Source organism: Tyto alba, unplaced genomic scaffold, assembly GCF_018691265.1.
Source record: "Tyto alba isolate M040663 unplaced genomic scaffold, T.alba_DEE_v4.0 Super-Scaffold_28, whole genome shotgun sequence".
NCBI classification, from domain to species: Eukaryota; Metazoa; Chordata; class Aves; order Strigiformes; family Tytonidae; genus Tyto; species Tyto alba.
Window position 1 is genome coordinate 1,736,683 of NW_024881302.1, and position 23,459 is coordinate 1,760,141.

Genomic DNA, 23,459 nt, shown 5'->3' on the forward strand with positions numbered 1-23,459 from the left:
ATAAGTAACGTGGCGCTCAACATATTTATCTTCATTTTCTTCATCAAGGACATACCGTGCTGCAAAGCAGAACAAGAATCTCTACAGAGCATTTATTGCAATATCATATCTCATTTACAGGAAACACAACGGCTGTCAGTGTCACGAGAATGAAAAATGGGTTATCAATTACTGTGACACAGGGAATTGTTTACCCTGCGGGGGAAATAAAGCCTCGCACCACTTTTATGATCTTAAAGGACTTTTCCAACCTAAACGATTCTCTGGTTCTATGGCAGAGAAGCCAGTCCTTGTGTCAGAAGTGCTGCGGTACCCAGTGCTGCCATCACAGCCCCGGCGGGGTGCTGGAGCTGGGGAGCCCCTCTGCGACAGCCGTACCCCGCTTCGCCCTTGTCACAGCCCCGGCCCCACACGCTCCATCCCCCGCCGCCTCCACGGGTGACAAATAGGATGATCCCCGCGGGGGGAGTCACCCCGGACACGGTTGGTGGGGGGGGACACACACACACATGAAATGTGATTTTTGACTCAATCCAGTCATGGTCGGCTCCCGGGAACCACGTTTAAGCCCGGCAGCAGCCGTCTCATCTCCAGCACAAAACCTGTCCCTGCTCAGGAGTTTAACTGGTTTGGCCCCACAGCAGCCGGGCAGCGGTGGGGTGCGTGGAAGAGAAAGTCACCCAGCGAGGGGACCCCCGGCCCAGCAGGACGGGCCCTGGGGGGCTGCAAGCCCGTCCCTCCTCTGGCTCAACCCCGCACAGCTGAGCAGCCCTGGGGAATGGCAAGCAATTAGGAAAAATTAATTTTTCCTGGTGTTACGCTTGGTCCAAACGTTTTCCATTTGGCCTATCCCAGTCTGAAGAATATTATAATTTGGTTTCAGGGCTACAAAACCAGCCTCGGCTGCCTGGCTATAAAACGTAGCTTTCCTGAAGGCAGTGGGGTCACTCTGCCTGGAGGAAGATGATGCTGAGAAAGGCTCCAGGGCTCTGGCCACCGAGACTCTCCTGCGCAGCACGGTCCGGGCAATCAGCTGTACCTGTAACTGCAGCCAGAGGCACAGCCGGGCGTCTCTGTGTCGGAGGGCTGGCACCTAAAGGGATGGAAACTTGCCCAAAGTTTCAGAGAAGACTTTGCAATCCAATAAAAAAATAAAAAAAAAAAAAAAGAACACTGGTCTGAATATCCAGCAGCAAACAACCTGGCAGCATCTGGCAGTAACACAGCATCTTCCGCAGACGACATTGCAAACAGCATTATTAAATAGCGCTTCTCATCCCTAAAAACAAAATAAAAATCCCCAAAGACCTGACAGATGAATCTGTAGCTTTTTTATCACACACACATCCTTCACCTGCAGCTTAGGCAGACAGCTTGCAAGACACACGCACTGGGAAACCTTTCTGCAAATGAAGCTGAACCAAAACCCACGCGCGGTTGCCTTGATTCATTTTTTTTGTTTTTTTTTTTTCGGTTGCACCAGGGAGACCCTTTGGAAAAGCCAAACTGCAGCAAAGAACTTGGGCTGGAGCAGCCGGGGTCCTCGGGGGAGGATTCCCACCTCTGCACCAAGCTGGGGGGGGGGTGTCCCCCGGGGAATCGGTTGCCCCCGAAGCTGCCCCGGTCGCCGCTGCTCGCCCTCGGCACCACGCTGGCGATGCCAGGCCCCGCGGCGCTGCCAGCGCGCCGAGCTCTCGGCAGCAATTTGACCTCACGTGTGTATTATTCAGGAGGGAAAAAACACATCTGCCACGCATTAACGCTTGCTCGGGAACAAAGTTATTTTAGGCATTGTCGAGCGCTTCTCACATTAATTCACGCACATTTTTAAGTGCAGCCCATCCGTGTGTTTAAGAAAGTTCGGGTTGAATTGCAATCCCACTCGCACCCCCATCGCAGCGAGACCCAGCTCTCCACGTTCAGCTCCTCGTCACTGGGTTAAGCGTCCTCGGCGCGGCTCCCCGGGGTCTGCCAGCACCTCAGCACGCAGGGCCGCGGCTGGCACGGCTCTTTGATTTTTGGGGCACGTCCTGCACCCCCGAGCAGGGCGATGCTGCGGGAGCCGGTCCCTTCCCAGCAAAGCCACCGCAGCGGAGCCTGGCTGTGCCTGTCCCCCCCGAACACGCTCCCGCGCTGCTGCGCTGACACAGTTTGGGTGTTTCCATCCCTCTTGGGTCAGCAAAGCCCCAGGAGAGGCAGCAGCAAGGAGCACCCCGGTGCTGCCCTTCAGCCGAGCGCCACTTCCCTCCTGCAGTGACAGCGGGCACGGGCAGAGGGGACGGTCCCCGTCCTTTATTTCCCCTCCTCACAAGACAATCCTCTGGTTTCAGGCGGAGACGGGGGGGTGGGGGGGTCACCCCTCTTAGGGCTCCGGCTCCCCCAGTTCTCCCACCCCTGTTTGCTGCAGGGCTGCTGCGCCCGCACGGCGGCGATAACCCTGCCGGGATGCAATGCCCCGCAGGCAGCCCTTCTCCCAACCACGGCACGTCAGGATTAGCTGGGAAGCGATTCCCAGCCCTGCTCTGGTCCCGTCCTATCAGCCACACGTCCCCAGGCCCTGGCAGCAAAGCGTGGCAGGTCCGGGGAAGGAGCCGGGGAAGGAACCGGGGAAGGAGCCGGGGAAGGAGCTGGGGAAGGAGCCGGGGAAGGAGCCGGGGAAGGAGCCGGGGAAGGAGCTGGGGAAGGAGCCGGGGAAGGAGCCGGGGAAGGAGCTGGGGAAGGAGCCGGGGAAGGAGCTGGGGAAGGAGCCAGGGAAGGAGCTGGGGAAGGAGCCGTCTTTCCTCGCAGCCAGGCTCCCTGAGTGGGAGGAGAACGTGCCCACTGGGCTCCGGACCCAGCACCATTCCAGCTCCTCGGGGTTGGCTTCAGGCCGCGTGTTCCTCGGCGCTTAGAGGAAAAACAAAAACCCCACTCATCCGAACCCCCGCGCTGCGTGATCTCCGGGGAACGCGTTTCTGCTGGAAAGCGCTGACTCAGCAGAGCCCCAGGAAGCCCACACCGGCTAGAGATGCTTCACAGCCCCCCAACCCCGCTCCCTCCCCCTGCCAACCCGCGCCCCGGCCGCCCAGCACCCGCGGGAACACCCAAAAGCGTGTGACGACAGCAGAAAATAAACGCAACCGGCGACGGCAGCGCGGCACGGCCACGGCGGTGCGGGGAGCTCTTCCCAGCCCAGCCGGTGCCACGGGGTGATGCCCGGGCACGCGGCGCGGTGGGCTCCCCCCCAAAAAAACGCATCCCCCCCCCCCCCCCCCCAGCAGCCCGGCAGAGCTGCCAGTCCTTCCCCGAGGCTGGCGCTGCTCGGGGCTGCGTGGGCTGGCCGGCGCTGCTGCCAAAACCCGCGCCGCGCTCTAAAAATTGACGCCGAGAGTAGCGACAATCCCCGCCGGCGTTTCCGCCGAGGCGTGCGGCAAACGGGGCGACGCCGATCGCCGTGAGCGCGAGGGCGAGCGGCCTGGCCGTGCCGGGGAAACGATGCTGTCCTCCTGCAACCACGACCCCGGAGACACGGCTGCAGCTCCCGAGAGCAGAGCGTGCTGGGGATGGCGGGGGGGAGTAAAAAAAAAAAATAAAATATATATATATATAAATAACAAATTATAGCTGAGCCATCTGGCTGCACAAGGAGCAGGAAAGGCTCCCTGCGCACCCAGCAAAGGGACTGGACTGATCCTGCACTGCCCCGGATCCCTGTTCCAAGACGGATGCTCATCCAGGGACCAGCCCCCTCCAACAAGGAGGTCTCCCAACAGGGTCTTTGCTACGAACCCCCCCAGCAACAAGGCTGGGCTGAATTATTCATCCAGCCACGCAGTTGTGTTTTTCTTAGTCATCGGCTCGGAGGAAGCAGCGAGGAGCGGAGGCACTGGTGGGGACCTGCTGCCGTCGAGCGGCACCGGGGAAGCAAACCCTGACAATTTGGACCGAACTCAGCATCACGGAGGGAAGGTGTTTGCCGAAGGGGGCGGGGGCTGAGCTCCCCAGAGGGGCTGGGGCTCCCTGGATGCCCCCCCCAGCAGCCTCCTGCGCTTGGCTGTGGGGGGGAAAAATAAAACAAACAAACAAAAAAAAAAATCACGAAGGGAGTTGTTTCATGGTTGAGAGCAAAAGGGCACAGCAGTGCCAATGCCAGCTCTCCCCGGCGGGGATGGCACCAGGAGCCGAGGTCACTCCAGGCTCATTATTGGTAACGAGGAATAGCAGGATCAGTGCTGGGGCAGGATCCCCCCCCCCCCCCCCCCCTTTTCCTGCCTCCCCCGGCACACATCGTACCGCCGGTACGTATCGCGAATGCCAGAAAACGCTGCGGGGTGGACGATGCGGTGGGGGGGTGGGTTTGGGGGGGGGGGGGGATGTGTGGTTGCTGTGGTGACGCCCGCGCAAGCGAAGCTGGAAAAGCCAAAGCCTCCATCTCCCCAGCGTGTCACTCGGGCCCAGGAACATCACGGCTTGGCAGGAAGAAGGGGGAAAAAAAAACCCAAAACCATCCTGAGGCACAGGCAGAGTAGACGAGGGCTGGCAAGGTCTGGAGCACAGCTCCCTGCCCTTTCAATAAATTAAATATAACCCACACACACACACAAAACAAAGCCAGACCTGTCCAGCTCTTCACCCCAGGACCAGCTGCACCCTTGGAGACGCGCTGCTGGTCTTACGATCTCCAGAAGACGACGACCCTTCCTGCCTGCTGCCCAGTCCCGGCCCCGCTGGGTCTCTCACACCAACACCTTCCCCAGGCTGAAGCCCTGAAGCTTCACCGAGACCCCCCCCCCCCCGGGCCCCCGTTGGGCTTCTCCTCACCCTGGGCCAGCCACAGACCGGGGCAATGGGCATCACCCTTTAATGCTGAAAGACCATAAGCTTCTGACATATATTAGTTACGATCCGGGAGAATTATTTCTTCCAACCCAGGCATGAAGATGAAATATTTGCTGTTGCTTTGAAGCGGTTCTGCAATCCTTCAAGGCGCGGACTCGGTGCTCCGCCGGGATTAGAAATGCTGCGTGCCCTTGTTAGACAAACAAAGCTGCCTGGGGAGCAGGGGCAGCCCCATCGCTCTGGGACGGAGCCGGTGGTGTGTTCAGCGCAGCCCAGCGCTCAGCCAGTCCCACGCTCCGAGGCAGGGACGTCCCCAAGGTGCCACCAATGTTGTCCCGCGCAGGAATCTCACGGCTCCCCGGGCTTTCCCAGCCTTCCTCCTCCTCCGGGCCCCCCCACCAGCAGCTGCCCTGGGTCCCCCTGCTCTCCTCACCCTTCACCTGCCCCCCCGCACAACGCCGCTGACAAAATATATCACTTTCAGAGGCTCTGCAGCGAAACAAGCCCTCGATCCCCAAATTCCCCACTGCCACAAGAACCAGCAGCCCCACCACCACCAGCCCAGGGCGAGCGGACAACTGCTCAGACACACAGCACGCTGCGGCTCCTTCCACCACGAACACAGCTCCAAGCCACCTGGATGAGATTTTGTTTTGTTTTGTTTTGTTTTTTTTCCTTTTCTTTGGGGGATGATCTGCCGGCACTCGCCGTCCCAGGCTTCAGAGCGGCCGATCGCTGCCCTTCCCATCTGCTCGGTGTTACCGTCGTAGGACCCAGCAGAAACCCCCCACCGGTGGGACCGGCCTGACCCCCACCTCCACGGCTCGGGTCTCTCCAACCCTTCGCCGACGCGAGGAGGGAAGCGGCTCTTTGGGACGAGGGCGGAGGGGCAGGAGGTTTTCAAGGAAGGACGATGCACAGTCAGTGTCCGGCGGGCTCGGCCGCAGACGGCTCCCCCCGCACCAGCTTTTTGGGGAAGGGCAGCGACGTCCCGCGGCAGCCCTCCCCGGCGCTGCCGAACCCGGGCACCTCACCCTCCCCTCGTGCACACAGAGACCACTGACATCCACGCCGGGAATAAACCGAAGCCTGCCGGGGGCAAATAATTCATCAGAGGTAATGAAAGGAGTCAGCGGCTCAGTGGGGAGGCAGTGGGGGCTCGGGGGGGGGGGCACTGGGACTGAGCAAGGTGAGAGCCATGGGGCAGGGATGCCCCTAAATGCCCATCCCGGGGGCGGGGGTGGGGGGCAGAGGCACCCCAAAGCCTGCCCGTCCCTGCAGACCTGGTCGCCTTTCCTCTGCTTTCAAAGAAAAACCCAATTTAGCACAGCTGAAGTCAATATTTTATCGCAAATAAAAGATGAAAGTGAAATTAAACCAAATGTATTCCATTAAATAGTCAAACCATTTAGACGTACTCTAGACCCATTTAAATGTTTTATTGGCTATAAAACACTCCCTCACAGGCCCCAGCACCACGAGGGGACCCAGCCTGGCTCTGCACCAGGGCAGCTGATGCTCCAGCACCCGAACTGGCCTCCCCGGAGCCAATTTCTCACCTGGCACCACCCGGATGGGTGCAGGCACAGCACATCTGGGTGCCCACAGCCTTCCTCCCGCACTGACCTCCTCCTCACCCCGCTCCTTGGCAGGCAGCCGGCTAAGCCGGGGCGAAGCAGGGAGCGAGGCACTGACCCACCGCCCGCCGAAGCCGTGGGGGAACGCAGAGAGAGGCGGGTGCTGCAGCGAGGATGCTGGCCCGAGGGGGTCCATCGCCCCGCACCGGAACCCAAAGCCCCGCAGGGCACTTGGAAACGGGGCCGCCGAGCTCCCGCCAAACACTCGTACAATTTTACGGCGCGCGAAGCAACGCTTCCCTTCCCGGGCTGCTGCAGGAAAACCAGAAATAAAATAAAAGCGGAGGAGGGCTCCGGGGGTGCAAGGCAGCCGGCCCCCCGGCACGGTGCTGTCCCCACGCCGAGGGGACACTGCGGTGACAACACACACGCCCGGGAGCCACTTCCCAACCTGCCCCCGTGCCGCAGCACAACTTGACTATAAAAGAAATTAAAGGATAAGAAATGAAGCCGTTCTGCTCAGATACCACAAGGTGCGGGAAGCGACTCGGCTCGCAACAGGCTGCAGAGGTGCAGGAATCGCGTTTTCCAGCAGCGGTTCCCCCATGTTGGTCCCCATCCTCTAACGGGGTTTTGAGATGCCGTACAGCTCTAACGAGGAGGAAACACAAGCAGATTATGGTGAAGAGCTTCACAACCTCCCTCCTCCCACCAGCGGCTCCCGAGTGTATTTTTCCCGTGCCTGTGCCCTGGCTCTGCAGCTCCCGAGCAGCCCAGGCCTCCTGCCCTCCGCCTGAGCTAATTACACCTTTAATTCCAACCGCCCCAGACCAGGACAGACCCGCGGGGACGCCAGCTCTCCGCACGCACCGGGAAGCCACCACGCAACAGCGGGGCTGCAGGAGCCTGGGAGACAGCAGCGTCCTTCCAGGAGCATCTCCCACAAAATCCCACGTCCCCAGCGCTCTCGCCGACAGCTGAAATGGATGCAACATTTCACACCCGGATTAAACACCCGATCTATTCCGGGTGGTATTTCCCAGACACTGAGGGGGTGGGAGAGCTCCTGGTGCGCCGAGCGCGGGGAAGGCACCTTCACACCATCCTGCAAGCGGGTTAAGAGTTTTTTTAACCAGGCCCTGGGTCTTGATGCCACTCCAGCTGCTCATTTAAAGAGCAGCTCAAGCGCTTCTCTGTTTTAAGACATTCATCCTATTCCTTTTTGCCTTCCCCAAGGCGGGAATCGAGTCCGTTGTCCACAGGGATTACCGCCAGCGCACGGGTGTTTGCAGTTTCCTGGTGTGTTGCAGAACTGGAGCACACCGAGGAGGTTTATTTTTTATAAATGCAAGAGCCAAAGAAGCATGAATAAAAGACTAGCAGATGCGAGAAAGCGGGTGCAGCTCGCCATGGGCGCTGCTCGCAGCATCTCTTGGCAACTGAGCCCCTGCATGCAAATGACAGGCTCCGCTGACTGCAAAGCTGTGTCCCTCTGCCAGGGGGGAGAGCAGCAGCTGAAAGCGAAGCAGGGCTCGATTTCCCAGGAAAAATGGCTATTTCCTCCCCCGAGAGCCCGTCCTGGGAGCAGGGAACAGGCCCCAGCAGCAGCTGCGGAGAAGCTGTCATCCTAAGAGTCAGGCATGACATAAATCGATAAAATCAAGGCGTGTTTCGGCCAGCAAGCGCCTGCGCGGGCTCCCCGGGACCCGCTTCGCCCGCTGCCGGGTTCGGGCACCTCGCCTGCCCCCTGAAACCCCGCAGAAGGGGTGGAAAGCCTCACACTAGGCACCCTCCGGGCAAATTTAGCCCAGCTTTCCTGACAGCGAGAAACGCCAAAGCAAGAAACCCGCTGCCGCCTCCTGTTAGAATCCATCCGGCGCTCGGAGGCGCGGAACGAGCCGATTTCAGACCAAGAGCCGCGGGGAAGGCAGAGCCAAGGCGGGCACACAGGCGTCCCCCCCGCCCCGGCAGCCCCCCCATGCCTCTCCCCAGGGCGGGGGGTCCACCTCCCTCGCAGGGGTGCGGAGCCAGGGCTGGCCCCTCCGCTGCTCCAGCTCACAGCCCCCGGGGACCCCCCTAAACCCAGCCTGCAGCAGCCCCCCGGCCCGGCCCGACCCCTCACACGTGCCGACAGAGATTAAACGCTCTGCTCCACACCCGCAGTCCCTTCCCTCGAATGTTCGGGACTAATTTTGTCTAGAAAGACACGCTGGAATTAATTTATTTCCGTTTCTTTGTTCTGGCCTCAGCAGATCCCCTCCCACTTCTCCCCCAGATTGGTCCATCAGAACATTAGCCCTGCTAATCCTCCGTGCCAACCGCTGAGACGAAAGCCAGCCCTTGGCTTTCAGAGGGCTCCAGCCCCAGCCTTTCAAAGAGAAGCACCGGGATCAACGCCGGAGCATCGCCCCAAGGGCAGGGATGCGGGCAGATGCTCAGGGCACCCGCACCTCCCTCCCCTGAGCGCACGGAGACCCAGGACCAGACTTGCCAAATCCAGCCCCCGGCCAGCGTTAGTTTGCACACCCTGCACGGCTGGAGCGAAGCTTTCCCAGCCCTCCTGCAAAGTTCAGCTTGTGGAGGGAGCCAGCAGCTGCTGTTTTGCCCAAGGAAGGTGCACACACACACACACACACACGCACACACACACCACAAAAAAAATAAACAGAGATGCAACAAATCTCTTATGCAAAAAACTGCATTATATATCGCTGATTCCACCCCCAGAGCAGCACAGGGCTGAATGTAATCAAGAGTCCTTAAGGCTCAGGGTCACAAGTGACAGCTTTTTAGAGCACACAGCAGCCGTCCCAGTGGGAAGATTAACTGTGGCATGGCCAAGGCTGGAGCAGAGAGCGCGGCCGCTGCCGCTCACCCCTGCCCGGGGAGGCTGCGGGTCTCTGCAGGGTAACAACCAGCAGAAACCCCTCCTGGGCACGCTGGTGCAAACGGGTGGTCGCCAAAGCTCAGCCTTCCCAGGAAATATTCCCTGCGCCCAGCTGCCGGCTCGGGAAGCCCAAACCTGCGCCGAAGCACCGGGGCTGGCTCCCTCCTCCTCCTCCCACTGCACCTGAGCGTGCTTTGTGCCCGGATCATGTTGGTTTGCTCCCTCTCTTCAGGGCAGCAAGAGAGAAGCGATACCCCTACACACCTCGGAAAAAATGAAGACCAACCACCCTGCTCTGAACTCCACCAGCAAATCCCTTCCTAACGGTTTCATCCCACTGATTAACACAGAAACCATCTCCCCTGCTAATGCAAAGAAAAACTCATTAGAACCTCTTCCCAGGGAGAAAAAGCTCATCTTTCATTTTATTTTTTTCTTTTATGTTCTCCTGCCAGGTCCAATTAGTACAAAAATCTTAACTCGCCTAGCCCAGCAAAGCTCGGGGCAGAGCGTGGGGCTGCGAGCACCCGTGGGGCACCCAGCCTTGGGGCGGCCCCAGGGAGCCCAGCCAAAACTGGGGAGGGGGCACATGGTGGGCTCACATGGCCCTTTGGCTGCTCAGCTTTGGCAAGCCCTTCCTCCCGTTAGTTAGCTCTTACGACGAGACAGAAGTACCCTTGGCTGTGGAGCTTTAATTTCTGTCAAGGTTTCTACGCTGTCCCCAAAATTACAGCAAAAGGCAGCTCCTTCGGTAGCCGCCAGAAAAATGGGATTCACAGCCCTGAGCGATAAACCTGCTCTTTTCCAGGAGACTCTTGTCCCTCAAATCCTGATGGATGAGGTTAAAAAAGCACGCACAGCCTGTCCCAGCCCTGTTCCTGCCCTCACCGGGGATCTGCCGGGAGAGACACAGCCCCTTCGCTGTCCCCAAGCAGAGAGGTCTGCCAAGAACGCCCCCCCCCCCCCCCCAGAGAAGGGTTTGCCCCCCCGGGAAAGCAGCACAGCAACTCAGACAGAAGTTTCCCTGGCTCCAAGCGAGGCCCCTGCTCAGACGAAGCCCCTGCCAGGAGCGGGACCCCTCGCCCCAGGGCTCTGCTTTGCCTCCGTGGCACCTGCAGCAGGGGAGGGGGCATCGCCAAACCCCCTGCTCAGCACCCCGGCTGGCTGGGGGGGCTGGTAGGCTCCTGAGCACCTAAAGAGGCTCCCCCAGTAAAACCAATTTTCAAAGGAAGGAAAATCCAAGGACTCGGCCTCTCCAAAGCCAGAAGCCAGTAGGTGCCATTTTGATGCATTTTTTTAATACTGTGATCATCTTTATTTCCCTGGTATCAGTGGTTTATTTTCCCAATATATTTAGATCAACATCATTCTTTGTTTAAGCGACGATGATAAGCAAACACAGTGCAAGAGGTTCTCCCTAACGTAAAACAGTAGGAGGGAAAAAACCTAGGGGGCCATTAGGAATTGTAATGCCAGATTAATTTTAAATGGATTTCTCTTCATTTACATTTGCTCAGGCCTATATAATCCCTTAGCCATAGCTTGGCGGCTCTCTAATGGCTTGACATCCCTGAAAACAAGCGGCTGATCCCGGAGCCTGCTGGGATCAGTGGGCGGACTGGGAGACAAGGTGGAGAGAGGCTGGGTGGGCGTGGGGGCAGCCCCGTGTCCCGTCTCCCCCCCCCATGTCCCGTGTCCCCCCCCCCTCCCCCCCGGGGTGCTTTGCAAAGCAGCCAGCATCGAGAGGAGCGGAGACAGTCCCGAAAACGCTGCTGGGAGCTGGGCAGCTCTGTCCCTGCGCCCAGCAAGGCCGGGCGTGCACAGGAGCGCAGCTGCCGCCCGCCCTGGCCTTGGGGACGTCCCCGCGGCCTCCGCCAAAAAAAAAAAAAAAAAAACAAACCAAAAAAAAAAAAAAAAAAAAAACCAAAAAAAAAAAAAACAAACCCCCGATGGCACCGAAATAACACCCTGCCTCCTGCGCCGGTCCGGGGCGAACGCAGCAAAAACCCAGCGACCGCCTCCCCCAGCCACGACCTCGCCAGAAAACCCAGTGCCGAATCCCGGGGTTACAGAGGAAAGGAGCGGCGATGTCCCGGTTCTGCTACTGGACAGGCAGAAATCAAAACCAAAAGGCGCTCTCGCAGCCGAAGCCTTCGGCGTCGCCACCCCTGAGCGTCACCTGCATCGTGATGCAAGCGGCGAGAGGGCACAATGACACCGTGCCTGCAAACAGGATTATCTTAATGGGAACGGAGATGGACAGTCAGAAAACTGTTTGCATGCCCCCCCCCCCCCAAATTGTGAGTGCCTTACATAGATTATAATAACGAGCTTTAGGGCACACGCATGATCTTCCCCGCTGTATAATCTGCGCGTTTCAAAACAATGTAGCTCTAGCAGCTCTATTATAGAAGTAAATTATCCCTAATTTGATTGCTGCTCAGTAGCAGTCGTTTCAGTGCTTTAATCAATAAGTCACCGGATTTTATGACTGCCCTTGGTATCAATCATTGCAATCAGTAATAAAACGCTTTTCATTTTAAGAACACCTGAAATACCATGTAATTACCTTTGTATAAAATTATGGACTCTGATTTACCAACTTCACAGAGCCGCTGCTGTAGCCCACAGCATCACCCTGCACCGAAAACCCATTTGTGGGAAAGAACATCACTTTCTTTCTAAAGGCTTTCTGAGCCGTCCCTCACCTCTCCCACCTGTCACTGTACCAGCAAGTTATCATTCCCACCCTGACAAAATAGCAGGTTACAGAGACACCCATCTCCCAGAAACTATCTGAGAAAGGGAGGTACCCGAGATCCTGCTGAGGAAAAGCAGCTGGGAAGAGGCAACGGCGTCCCCACCGACCACGGGGCAGGGAGGGCACGGCCACCGCGCACGGCCCCGGGCCGGGGGGGCTGAGCCTCCCCGGGGAGCCTGTGGCACCGGCCAGACAGCCCGGGGGGCGGCGAGCTCGGGGTTTGGGGGCGAAGCAGATGGTTGGGGAAGCGGTGAGGGGCAGGGAGCATCCGATGCTCGGGCCGGCGACCCAAGGCTTTGGTAGCAAAAGCTCCCTCGCTCGCCCTTCACAGCTGCCGTCCGGTTTTTTTGATGCCATCTCTGTGAAGTCACCGTCCCCGTCGCTCGGCTGTCCCACCCTGTGGCAGCACCGCAGCCCCCCCCCCCCCCCTCACCCGGGGACCACGGTGTCCCCAGGCAGCCCCCCCCCAGCTCCCCAGCAAGGTCCCACCGGGGAAATGCAGCCAAGAAAAGGTTTCCAGGGCCCCGGCCAGCTTTAAGACATTCCCACCTGGCAAAGGACGCTCTGCCCACACCAGGGCATTGCAGGACATGAGCTGTCCCCCCTTCTGCCCCCCATTATCCCCTCTATCGAGCCCCCGACGCTGCCCTCAGGGGTCCCCCGGCACCGGTCGCTGACAACAAAACTGTTATTTTCTGAGAGCTCAGAGATCCTTTGGCACGATGCCTCCCCTCTGTGCCCCAGAGGGCGTGTGGCCACCCCGGCACTGCACCCCGAAGCTGTGCTCAGGAGATGTTTCCAGGGAATTCCGGCTCGGGTTAGTTTTGGTTTGTTTGGGTTTTTTTTTGTTGTTGTTTTTGGGGTTTTTTTGTTTTTGTTTTGGTTTGGTTTTTTTGTTTGTTTGTTTGTTTTGTTTTTTGTTTGTTTGGTTTTTTTTGTTGTTGTTTTGTTTAAAAAAAACCACTGAAACCGACTTGCGGAAATATTCTCACTGGGCAGACCCTCCGTCCTCAGCAGCGGTTCTCACAGGACACGCTCCCCCCCCTCGTGGGTCACGAAGATGCTGCCGCACTCAGGCGGTCGCCCAGCCCCGAGGTGCCACGGGGCGGGATGACGAGGTTTAGGTCCTCCAGGCAAAGTTTTATTATTCCTCTGGAAAAGCCGTCACTCACCTGCCAGACGAGCCGGGGCAGGGGCCGCAGAGCCCCCCAGGCACTTACCCTGAAGTCGATTCCAACCGTGGAAATGAAGCTGCCGGCGAGGAAAGCGCCGTCTTTGAACCGCACCAGCAAGCAGGTTTTGCCGACCCCCGAGTCGCCCACCAGCATCACCTGCGAGGGAGGGAGGGGGAGCGTCAGACCCCGGGGTTTCGGGAAGGAAGCCCCACCGCAGCCGTCACCCCCCTCCACCCCAAAAGCCCCATCCCAGAGCGGGCAGCAGGTCCCATATTCTCGAGGGGACACATCCCCTCCAACAGCAACATCCTCGAGCCCAGGGGAGGGTGGGGGAGAGGATGGGGGATTATTCCCCCCCTGCACCACGCGTGTCCTTGAGCACTGCCCAAACTCGAGACACCTTCCCCTGACCGGTACTTAACAGATCCCCCGTGGGGGCCACAAACGCCCCTTGAAAACCAAGAGGTGCTGTCTGGGGGAGGCAGGCTGCGACCCAACGGCTGCGGGGCCCACGCTGTCCCCAGCACACCCAGCAAACGCCCCGCACCCCAGCACGTTCACGGGGAGACTTCAGGGGGGGCCCCCAAAAATGAGGACCAGCTCCAGGGGTGCACTCTGCCCCCCCCCCGAGAGCAACCCCCTTCGGCAGGACACGCGCGCAGCTTCCCGGCCACCCTCCTGGTGCTCAGCGGATGATGGAAGAGCCGCTCCCGGTGCCGCCTGCCTCAGTTTCCCCACCCTGCATCAGCCTCGGGTGCAGCCAGGCCAAGCACCCACCCTCCCACAAAAAAAACAAAAAACAAACAAACAAACAAAAAAACAACAAAACCACAGCAGAGCTGAAGCTGCTCCCAAACACAGCTCCACAGAGCCTCCGCTCAAACCACAAGCCCTCCCCACCCCTCCTGTCCCCCCAGGGCCACCGACCCCACTCCCCCCGGCGGGACGACAGCCTCCCGCCGCTGAGACACCCCGGACCACGCAGCCCAGCCGCACTCACAGCTCCCGCGCCGATTCGCGCGGCTTCCAGGGTTCCCTTTCTCCCGAACGCGCTGCCGTTGGCCCCTCACCGCATTTAAACGGTCTGCGGGTCGCGCCAAACCCACGCAGGAACCCTCGGAAGCCCCAGACGCCAGCGCCACCCTGCAGCGCAGCCTCCCGAGAGGCGGCCGCGGTCCCGGCTGTAACTTAATTTGGGGGGGGGGGGGGCACCGCCAGGGAGGGGGGTGGGCAGCCGGGATCCGGCCGCCGTGTTCCATCACCCACGGTGCAGAGCCCCACGGCGGGGCTCCCGTGGGAGCACCGCGCACAGCTGCGCGCCGAGCTCTGGCACAACACTGAGAAAGTCATTTTTGGTGCAAAATAGTAATAGTGATTTTTTTTTTTTTTTTTTTTTTTTTTTAAACGCTTTCCAGACCTCTGTTGTAGAGCAGGGTGACCCTTAAAGGCAGCTTCTCCCAGCCCAGCGCCGCTGAAGCGTCACCCCGGGCCCACAGCAGCACCCCGGGCCAGGCCCGCACCAAGGGCTCAGCACTCAGGATCCGGCCCCCATGCCTGGGACTCACGTTTGGCCACTGCCTCTGGCAGAACTCAGGAGCCTCAAGAGTGGGCTAAGGGATACAGAAAGTTTAATAAACCAGGTTTTTACTGAACGCGAAGCAATTTCTCTTTGCCACTGGTTCAAAACCAGCCCCTCGGCTGAGGTTTTGGCTGCGTGGGGCTCATCTGAGACCTTGTTCGGCTCATCCCTGTGCCTGGGCAAACTCAAGGAGCCGACGACAAGTGGGAACACGGGGATGTCTCCTTTTTAGGGAAGCTGTTGAACCGTTACTGCGGCTGTATCAGCACCAACCACCTACCAAAGCGACCAAATTCACTTCTCCAACACCCTTTGCCCCCTACGCCCACATCTTAACAACGCAAGGGCCCCGCCGCTTGCCACAGGCACCGAGCTCCCCGACACGGCGTGCCAAGGTTGGGTTTGCCACAGCAAACCCCATCTCCTCCAAGCTCCATCCCCCCCGCGCCCGGTGAGGAAGAGCTGGGTTAGGGATGCAGTCAGAAGGGTCGCACAGAATTGCAGCCTCAGCCAAAAATCGGGAAGCGAGCCCCAAGCTGGGCTCACATCAGGTCGCAGGATGGAGGTGGGAGAGGGGGGGTGTGTGCAAATGTTTGATCTGCGACTCGCTCGCCAGCATCTGAAGCGGCGAGAAGGAGCCATCTGAGCCCGTAAAAGCGCAAGCTGGAGACATTTCAACAGCAGCCAGAGCAGATTCGAGGCGACTCACGGAACGCTGTCACCCCGCTTCCCACCCGCGTTTCTTTCCGTCGTTAAAGAGGAACCAGAAGGTTCCAAAAACTCACGGGAGCAGTAAACCCCTCTGTCACCACTTGCAAAAGTTCCGCGGAAGCGGCCCCGCTGCCGAGGGCTCTGCGGGCGCAGCCCCCACCGCAGCGGGAACCCCGGGGCTGGCGGCGGGGAGCCGGGCTGCGGGGCTGGCAGGGAGGGAGGGAAAGGAGGAAGGAAGGATGGAGGGAAGCAGGGAAGGAAGGAGGGAAGGAGGGAAGCAGGGAAAGGAGGAAAAGGAGGGAGGAAAGCAGGGAAAGGAGGAAGGAAGGATGGAGGGAAGCAGGGAAGGAAGGAGGGAAGGAGGGAAGCAGGGAAAGGAGGAAAAGGAGGGAGGAAAGCAGGGAAAGGAGGAAGGAAGGATGGAGGGAAGCAGGGAAGGAAGGAGGGAAGGAGGGAAGCAGGGAAAGGAGGAAAAGGAGGGAGGAAAGCAGGGAAAGGAGGAAGGAAGGATGGATGGAAGCAGGGAAAGGAGGAAGGAAAGAGAGAAGCAGGGAAAGGAGGAAGGAAAGAGAGAAGCAGGGAAAGGAGGAAGGAAAGAGGGGATGGAAGGAAGCAGGGAAGGAAGGAGGGAAGCAGGGAAAAGAGGAAAAGGAGGGAGAAAGGAAGGAAGCAGGGAGGGAAGCAGGGAAAGGAGGGAGGGAAGCAGGGAAAGGAGGAAGGAGGAAAGCAGGGAAAGGAGGGGAGAAGGGAAAGGAGGAAGGAGGGGAGCAGGGAAAGGAGGGAAGCAGGGAAAAGAGGAAGGAAAGAGAGAAGCAGGGAAAGGAGGAAGGAAAGAGAGGACAGAAGGAAGCAGGGAAGGAAGGAGGGAAGCAGGGGAAGGAAGGAGGGAAGCAGGGGAAGGAAGGAGGGAAGCAGGGGAAGGAGGAAGGAGGGGAGCAGGGGAAGGAGGGATGCCCGCCCGCTCCTGGGAACTTCTCCGGCGGCTGTGACGAACCTACACCCGACCCCCCGGTACTGGACCCTCTCAACCGACCCCCCCACACACCTCCCCGACCCCCCGGTACCGGACGCCCGCAACCACCCCCCCACACGTACACCTCCCCGACCCCCCCGGTACCCGCCGCCCAGCCCCGCACCTTGAAAGCGAGATCGTAGAACTCGCCGCTGCTGCTGAGCGAGGGCCGCCCCCCCGCCGCGCCGCCGTTACGGGGCAGCTCGGGGGCGGGCGCGGAGCCCCGGGGGGGGGCGGCGGCGCGGCCGGGCCCCTGGGCGGCGGGGGGCAGCGCGGCGGAGGGAGCGGCGCCGCCGCCCTTGCTGCGAGCCGCCTTCTTCCGCGACATACCGGGGCCGTGCCGGGGGGGGGGGGGGGGGGTACGGGGGACACCCCGGGCTGTACCGGCCACCGCCGCCTCCCCCGGCCCGGCCCGGCCCCGCCGCCAATGGCAGCGCCGCGGGGGCGGGGGGAACGCGGCTCCGCCCCGGCCCGCGCTCCGCACCGCGCTGCACCGCACCCGCGGTAACCGGGGAGGGGAGGGGAAGGCGGGGGGGGGGGGGCACCTGCGCACGCCCGGTGCACGCGCGTGGCGATGCGACACGTGCGCGACGGGTGAAATTTTGGGAGGGGGGGGGGGGGGGGGGGGGGGGAGTTGCACACGCGAAGGGTGAAGTGGGGAGTGGGATTTTGCGCACGCAAAGGGTTGAAGCGTGGGGACGGGGGGGTGTTGCACACGCGAAGGGGGAAGTGGGGAGTGGGATTTTGCACACGCGAAGGGTTGAAGCGTGGGGACGGGGGGGGGTGTTGCACACGCGAAGGGGGAAGTGGGGAGTGGGATTTTGCACACGCGAAGGGTTGAAGCGTGGGGACGGGGGGGGTGTTGCACACGCGAAGGGGGAAGTGGGGAGTGGGATTTTGCACACGCAAAGGGTTGAAGCGTGGGGACGGGGGGGGGTGTTGCACACGCGAAGGGGGAAGTGGGGAGTGGGATTTTGCACACGCGAAGGGTTGAAGCGTGGGGACGGGGGGGGGTGTTGCACACGCGAAGGGGGAAGTGGGGAGTGGGATTTTGCACACGCGAAGGGTTGAAGCGTGGGGACGGGGGGGGTGTTGCACACGCGAAGGGGGAAGTGGGGAGTGGGATTTTGCACACGCAAAGGGTTGAAGCGTGGGGACGGGGGGGGTGTTGCACACGCGAAGGGGGAAGTGGGGAGTGGGATTTTGCACACGCAAAGGGTTGAAGCGTGGGGAGGTTGCACACGCGGAGGGTGAAACGTGTTGGGGGGGTTTGCACGCACCAAGGGTGAAGTGGGGAGCGTGGGGATTGCACACGCGAACGGTGGGGAAGGGGGGGCGGTTTCACACGCGAAGGGTGAAGTGAGGAGTGGGATTTTGCACACGCGAAGGGTTGAAGCGTGGGGACGAGGGGGGTGTTGCACACGCGAAGGGGGAAGTGGGGAGTGGGATTTTGCACACGCAAAGGGTTGAAGCGTGGGGACAGGGGTTGCACACGCGGAGGGTGAAACGTGTTGGGGGGGTTTGCACGCACGAAGGGTGGGGAAGGGGGGGCGGTTTCACACGCGAAGGGTGAAGTGAGGAGCGTGGGAGATTGCACACGCTAAGGGTGAGGACGGGGAGGGGGTTGCACACGCAAAGGGTGAAACGTGTTGGGGGGGTTGCACACGCGAAGGGTGAAGTGTGGGGAAAGGAGGGTGGTGGTGGTGGGGGGTGTGTTTGCACATGTGAAGGGTGCAGCACTGAGGGCGCTCACACGCACCCACGGGGGCATCTGCACGCCGGGAAGCAGCGTGGGGTGCCCCACGCTCTGCCCACCCCCGCGGAGGGTGCACGGCGGGGTTTGGGTGCAGCTCCCCAGCCAGGTTTGGGGTTCCTTCCCCCAGAAGTTGGGGTGTCATGTCCCCCCCCCAGGTTTGCTCCAGTTGGGGCACGGGGGGGGGGGGGATTTACTCGAGGCAGACGCAGACCATGTGCCCCCAGCAGCATCCCTGCGAGAGGTCGAATCCAGGGGGCAGAGCCCGTGGGGTGGACGGAGCGTGGGCTGCCGGGGCGGCAGGCTCCAGTTTTCCTACGACAGGAACCCACCTTGTCCCCAGTTTGTGTCAGCAACTGGTTTCAGCGAGCGACACTGGGCATCTTTCCTCCTGACTGCAAACGGAGCGTCACAGCGAGGCGCTGGCCGGTCTCTCGACTGAAATAAATGTCTTCAGCTGTGTGACACATTTCCAGTGGTGCGACCTCACCCTGACTGGAAGAGGAGGCTTGAACAGGCACATCGAAACAGGAGCGGAAAATAAATTGCTGTGGTGAGGAGCCAGGCAGGCACGTAGTGGAGATATAAAGAATAGTGCTGGCACAAGAGGGAAGGGAGGTGACAGCCAACGTGGGGGGCGGGGGGCTCAGGCAGCCCCCCCAAACCCAGGGCCAGCACTGGGGCTGGGGTGCCAGCCATGGGGAGGCTGAGGGGTTGCTTTTGCTGTGGGCATGGATGAGCTTTGCCCTTTGCTGCCCTGGGAGCATTTAAATCTACAGTTAATCCCTGTTCAATGGCCCTAAAGCACCCCAGGGGGAGGAGGAGGAGCGGGCAGCAGAGCTCTGATGGCTTTGGCCATGGACAAGGGACATGAGGTGGGTCAGGAGCTCCTGGGTGAGATCCCCCTTTTCCCACCCCCCCGCCTTGGGCATAGCCATGACTATCTTGGCCCCATGGGAACACCACGGAGTTCTGGATTTGCCGCTTCCCTCCGATATAGCTGAGGCCAGAGGAAAAAAAGAATCTCACAGTGGAGATTTATCCCCCCGCTCCCCTTTGTGTGCTCTTCATCCCGATGATCTAGCCGGGAGATGGAAGACCTGACTCGTCAGAGCAGACTTGATGCCAGGGTTTTGCACTATAATCTGATTTTCTGGGACAGCTGCAGTCAATAGAGGCCGAGGCCTCGGAGCAAAGTGCGATGCTGGAGCCGTCTGTGGGTCTGGAGGGTTTTTAACTAGTCCCTGTGCAGCAACAAGGCTGTGGTGGAGCTTTTCCCCGGTGCTCCCTGCCTGGAGGAAGAGGGTGCGCAGCCCCAGCACCCCACACCTCCCCGCAGGCTGCGAGTGCTGACGCACGGGGACTTTCCCTGCTCTCTCAGCCACAGGCGATGATGATGATGATGGAAATCTCCATGAACAGCCTTGTGTTCAGGAGCAAACAAAGCCAGCTGCCTATCGCTGCCACATCAGGGCAACGCCGGAGGAGGATGGCCCCTTATCACGGGCAGCAGCAGGGAAGTGTGCCTGATTAATTCTGCCTTTATCAAAGGTCATATGCTCCGGCAGCTGCAGCAGCGCTGGTCCCCGCTGCCCCCAGCCCCCCAAAACTCAGCCTCATGCAGCACCAAGGCTCAGAGCACCACGTCCACGAGCGCCGCAGGGAGAAGCATCTTCAGCAAGTTTCTCTCTTTTAGAAAATGTGTGTGCAGAGACACAGTCTGCTCAGAAATCGCAGTCACGCCTGGAGATGTTGCTCCTCATATAGTTACAGGAACTAATCAGATAACTGCAGCTGAACTAAGGGGGATATATTTACTAAAAATAGATTAATGGAACAACAGATGCCTGAAGATACGGCGTGCCTTGGGGAAGCAGGACTGCAGTATCTGGCAGGGCTCTGAGCGGGGCCGGCTGTGACAGTGGCTATCTGTTACTCTGATACATCTACATATGAGTAGATTTGTTTTTAAAGGCAGAAAATCAGCTCGTCCCCATCAGGGCTGCCAACCCAAGAGGTCTGTTGTATCGCAGCGTGGCGGGGGCTGTAAATGTGAGCAGAGGCAGCTAGTGCCAGCGCCTTCTGCCCGTGCCAAGGGCTGAGCAGCAGCCCCAGGCCCATGGGGACGGGACCTGCCCTTGGCTCGGCCATCCCCACCTGGGGACAGAGCTCCACACAGGGCTGGGGACACGGAGAGCCTGCCCGGGGTTGGGCAAGGGGCTCCAGCCAGCTGCTCTGCACAAACGCTGGGCTTCGGGATTTTTTTTTTTTTTTTTTTTTTTAAATCTAGCTGTTTTCTTTGGCATGGGGATTTGCAGGGTTCTCCGTGTGCCAGAAGCTGCACACCGTGCTCGGAGCCAAGCGAGATATTTTGGTGCGAGGCCATCGCTCCTTCCTCCCGCTGGTTCAGGTTGCTCCATCGCTGGCTCGTGCCGCAGCCGCCTCCGCAGCCCCTCGCCCCTCCGTCCCCCGGGCAGGGACACCCACCTTGTCCTGGCCGGGCTCTGGCGATGCCTTTCTCAGCAGCCCAGCAGCGTGCCGAGCCCGCTGTCCTCCTGGTCTCAGCTCTTGTTGCCAGCTCAGATGGAGCAGAGATGTTTCTTCAGCAGACAGGCTGCAAGGACGAGCTATTCCCATCGGAGACCGTGTCAGCTGCGCCGTCTTGGAAGATATTCATTCTTCTTTGCCTGGTGGCTGCAGGGAAAACGGTGCAGGCTCCTTCCACGTGCTGCTGGTAACATGGCTTGGTTTGCCTCTGCTGTCGCCTATTGCAAGGCCACCAGCCAAGGCTGAGGGGACTTTTCTGCAAATCACAATTAAACCTGCCAGCTCTTCCCGCTCTCTGTTCAGCGACAGGTCCTTCGCCAAGGGCACACCCAGCTCCCGCTCCAAAGGGGTTGCAGAGAAAGGGCCTGAAGGCTGTGGGCATCACCCGGACGGGAGCTGCGGGAGGGGACCCCACGCTCACAGACCTGACTCGAAAAGCCGGAGAGCTCGGGGTCGCGTCGCACCCGAGCAGCCCTCTGCCAGAGATGTCAGGTGGAGGGGCCAGCCCTGCTTCAGCGAGCGTGTCCCTGCAGAGCAGAGCCTGAGCAGGGGTGCGGGAGGGTGGCAGGAAGGTGCCCGGGTGGGTCCCAGCACCCTGCCACAGCTCAGCGGGCCAGGGCTTTCTCTCCGACGCCTTGCGAAGGGCGCAGCCCACGCAGTGCTGAGCAGGCACTGTTCCCTCCCTCGCCATTTATTGTTCTTCCCTCCCCGCTGCTCACTTACCTTTGAACGCTTCAATCTCGTTGCCTTTGTCAGTGTCACTGGCTTTTAATTGAAATTCCTCAGACATCTTCTCATCAACGCAGCCCATCAGTTATTTTTGTGTGGGAAGCGATTGTTTTCCTTTTGCAGCTGTGAAAGTTAAATTCCAGCGCTTCACTGGGAGACTGCTTTTGTCTCTTCCCTTTCTTATACTGCCAAGCCCAGTCTTGCATTGCAACCCTCCTTCCTTTGGCCAGTTATTTCATTTTCCATCTCTCCTGTGCACAGTCCCTCTGTTTCCATCTCAGGCTCCTCCAACCCATCCTGAAGGGCAGCTTCCACCTGCAGCTCCCTCCAGCCTTTCACTGCCATTTTTTTTTTCCCTGCAAAGCACCCAGGAGAGTTTGGAGAGCCCAGCTTTTTGGAATTCAAATCCATAATTTATTTGCAAGACGAGCCCTGCTGCATGCTCAGCGCCGTGGGGCTCCCACCAGCGATCTCATCCAGCTCGGGTGGTGGTGCTGGAGGGCTCTGCACAACCTTCAGCGCCGGTGGGTGGGACCCCGGGAGGTTTGGGGGTCGGGAGGGTGCAGCCCACCACCGCACAGGGCAGCTCTGGCACGCTGCAAACCAGCCCTGCAACCGGGCTGGCACGTCAACGGGTTGCAGAAGTTGCTGCTTTTGGAGCAACTTCTGGTGATAGCAGCAACCGGCTTCCCCAGGGGGGGTTTGTAAACCAGGGAGCTGGCTAAAGGCTGTTACCGCAGCACGTGCAGCCCAGGGGCAAAGCCTGAGCACTCCCTCACCCACTGAACTGCCCCCCCTTAATCCCTTCTCCCTGTCCAAAAGGCAAAGTCAAGTGAAGAAAACATCTTTCCCGGCAACTCCTGGCAGCGTTCAAGAGAAGGATCCACGCTGGCAGCAAAAGCACCCCCCCAAACCAAGACAGCATTTCCACAGGCAGCGGGACGGGGTCTCAGCCCCAAGCACAGCCCTGCGGGTCCGAGTCCTTCCCCCAGCTCAGCAGAGCTGCTGAGCCAAGGTGGCTCAGTCCCCTTCTCTGGAGCAGAACAAGAGCCCTTCGCTGGAACCGGGTGCTGTCCTGGGCTGGAGCTGGCAGAGGAGACATGGGGCACGGCTTGCCGCTCTGCCCCGCTCCGGGGCTGGCACCCCGGGATCACCCACAGCACGGGGAGATGGCAGCAGTAGCTGGGGCTCAGCAGGACGCAGCACAGCTGCTCATAGGGACTGTAAAACAAAACAAACCCCAGCAAACACAGGGGACACCCCGTTGCACCTGAAGAATTTTGCAGGTCGGCATCCCCTCCCATCCCTGCCAGCAGCGTGCCAGGACACGGGCCCTGCCTGGCACGTCCTCCGGCCCTGGCACGTCCCCACGGGCATCCCCAGGGAACTGCAGCGCTGCCCTGGGCCCCCACCGCCTCCTCCTGCGCACTAAAGGGTGATCGTGCCAGATCCTAATGAGCCTGCACTGGGCTGAGGCCAGGAAATCAGTTTTCCTTGTGCCAAGATCAAAACGAGCCAAGGTTTCAGCCGGCAGAGGACCGAGCGCAGGAAAGTCCCCAGCTCCAGCAGTCACCCACGAGAGCTTTCAAACGTGTTGAAGAGTTGGATGTTCAAAGGGCCTTTGAAATGCATCCTACTGCGATAGAGGGAGGGCTGAGCAACAAATGCTCAGTCTCGCAAATAGGAGATATATTTCAGGCTATTTGGTGTATTTTAAATGCTTTTCAGACATGCCTCAGCGGCATCAAATATTTTAGAAATACATCATCTCAGCTTAAAACTATCCAAGATATTTTCTAGCCATATACAGACACATCCTGAGACAGGGAAGGGTTAGAGCGGGGTTATGGTTTCCAAAGCAAGCCTATAAACATCACGGGGTGCCTCCATTATTCGTGCACACTCGGCCG

The 23,459-nt window shown here is 59.8% G+C and overlaps 1 protein-coding gene across 3 annotated transcripts in view; it reads right to left on the bottom strand.

Moving 5' to 3' along the window:
- RAB26 (RAB26, member RAS oncogene family) overlaps positions 1-17,008 on the bottom strand; it is a 32,851-nt gene extending 15,843 nt beyond the window's left edge. The window contains exons 1-2 of one of the 3 annotated variants that reach the window (XM_042798303.1): positions 16,645-17,008; positions 13,264-13,374 (exon numbers count right to left, since the gene is read on the bottom strand). In XM_042798303.1, the coding sequence (XP_042654237.1) occupies positions 13,264-13,374; positions 16,645-16,848 (315 nt within the window). In that variant the 5' untranslated portion in view covers positions 16,849-17,008. Of the gene's footprint in view, positions 1-13,263; positions 13,375-14,218; positions 14,283-15,582; positions 15,673-16,644 lie in introns of those variants that run through there. The other 2 variants (XM_033005670.2, XM_042798304.1) reach the window with 2 other exon arrangements.
- Positions 17,009-23,459: the final 6,451 nt, after the last annotated feature.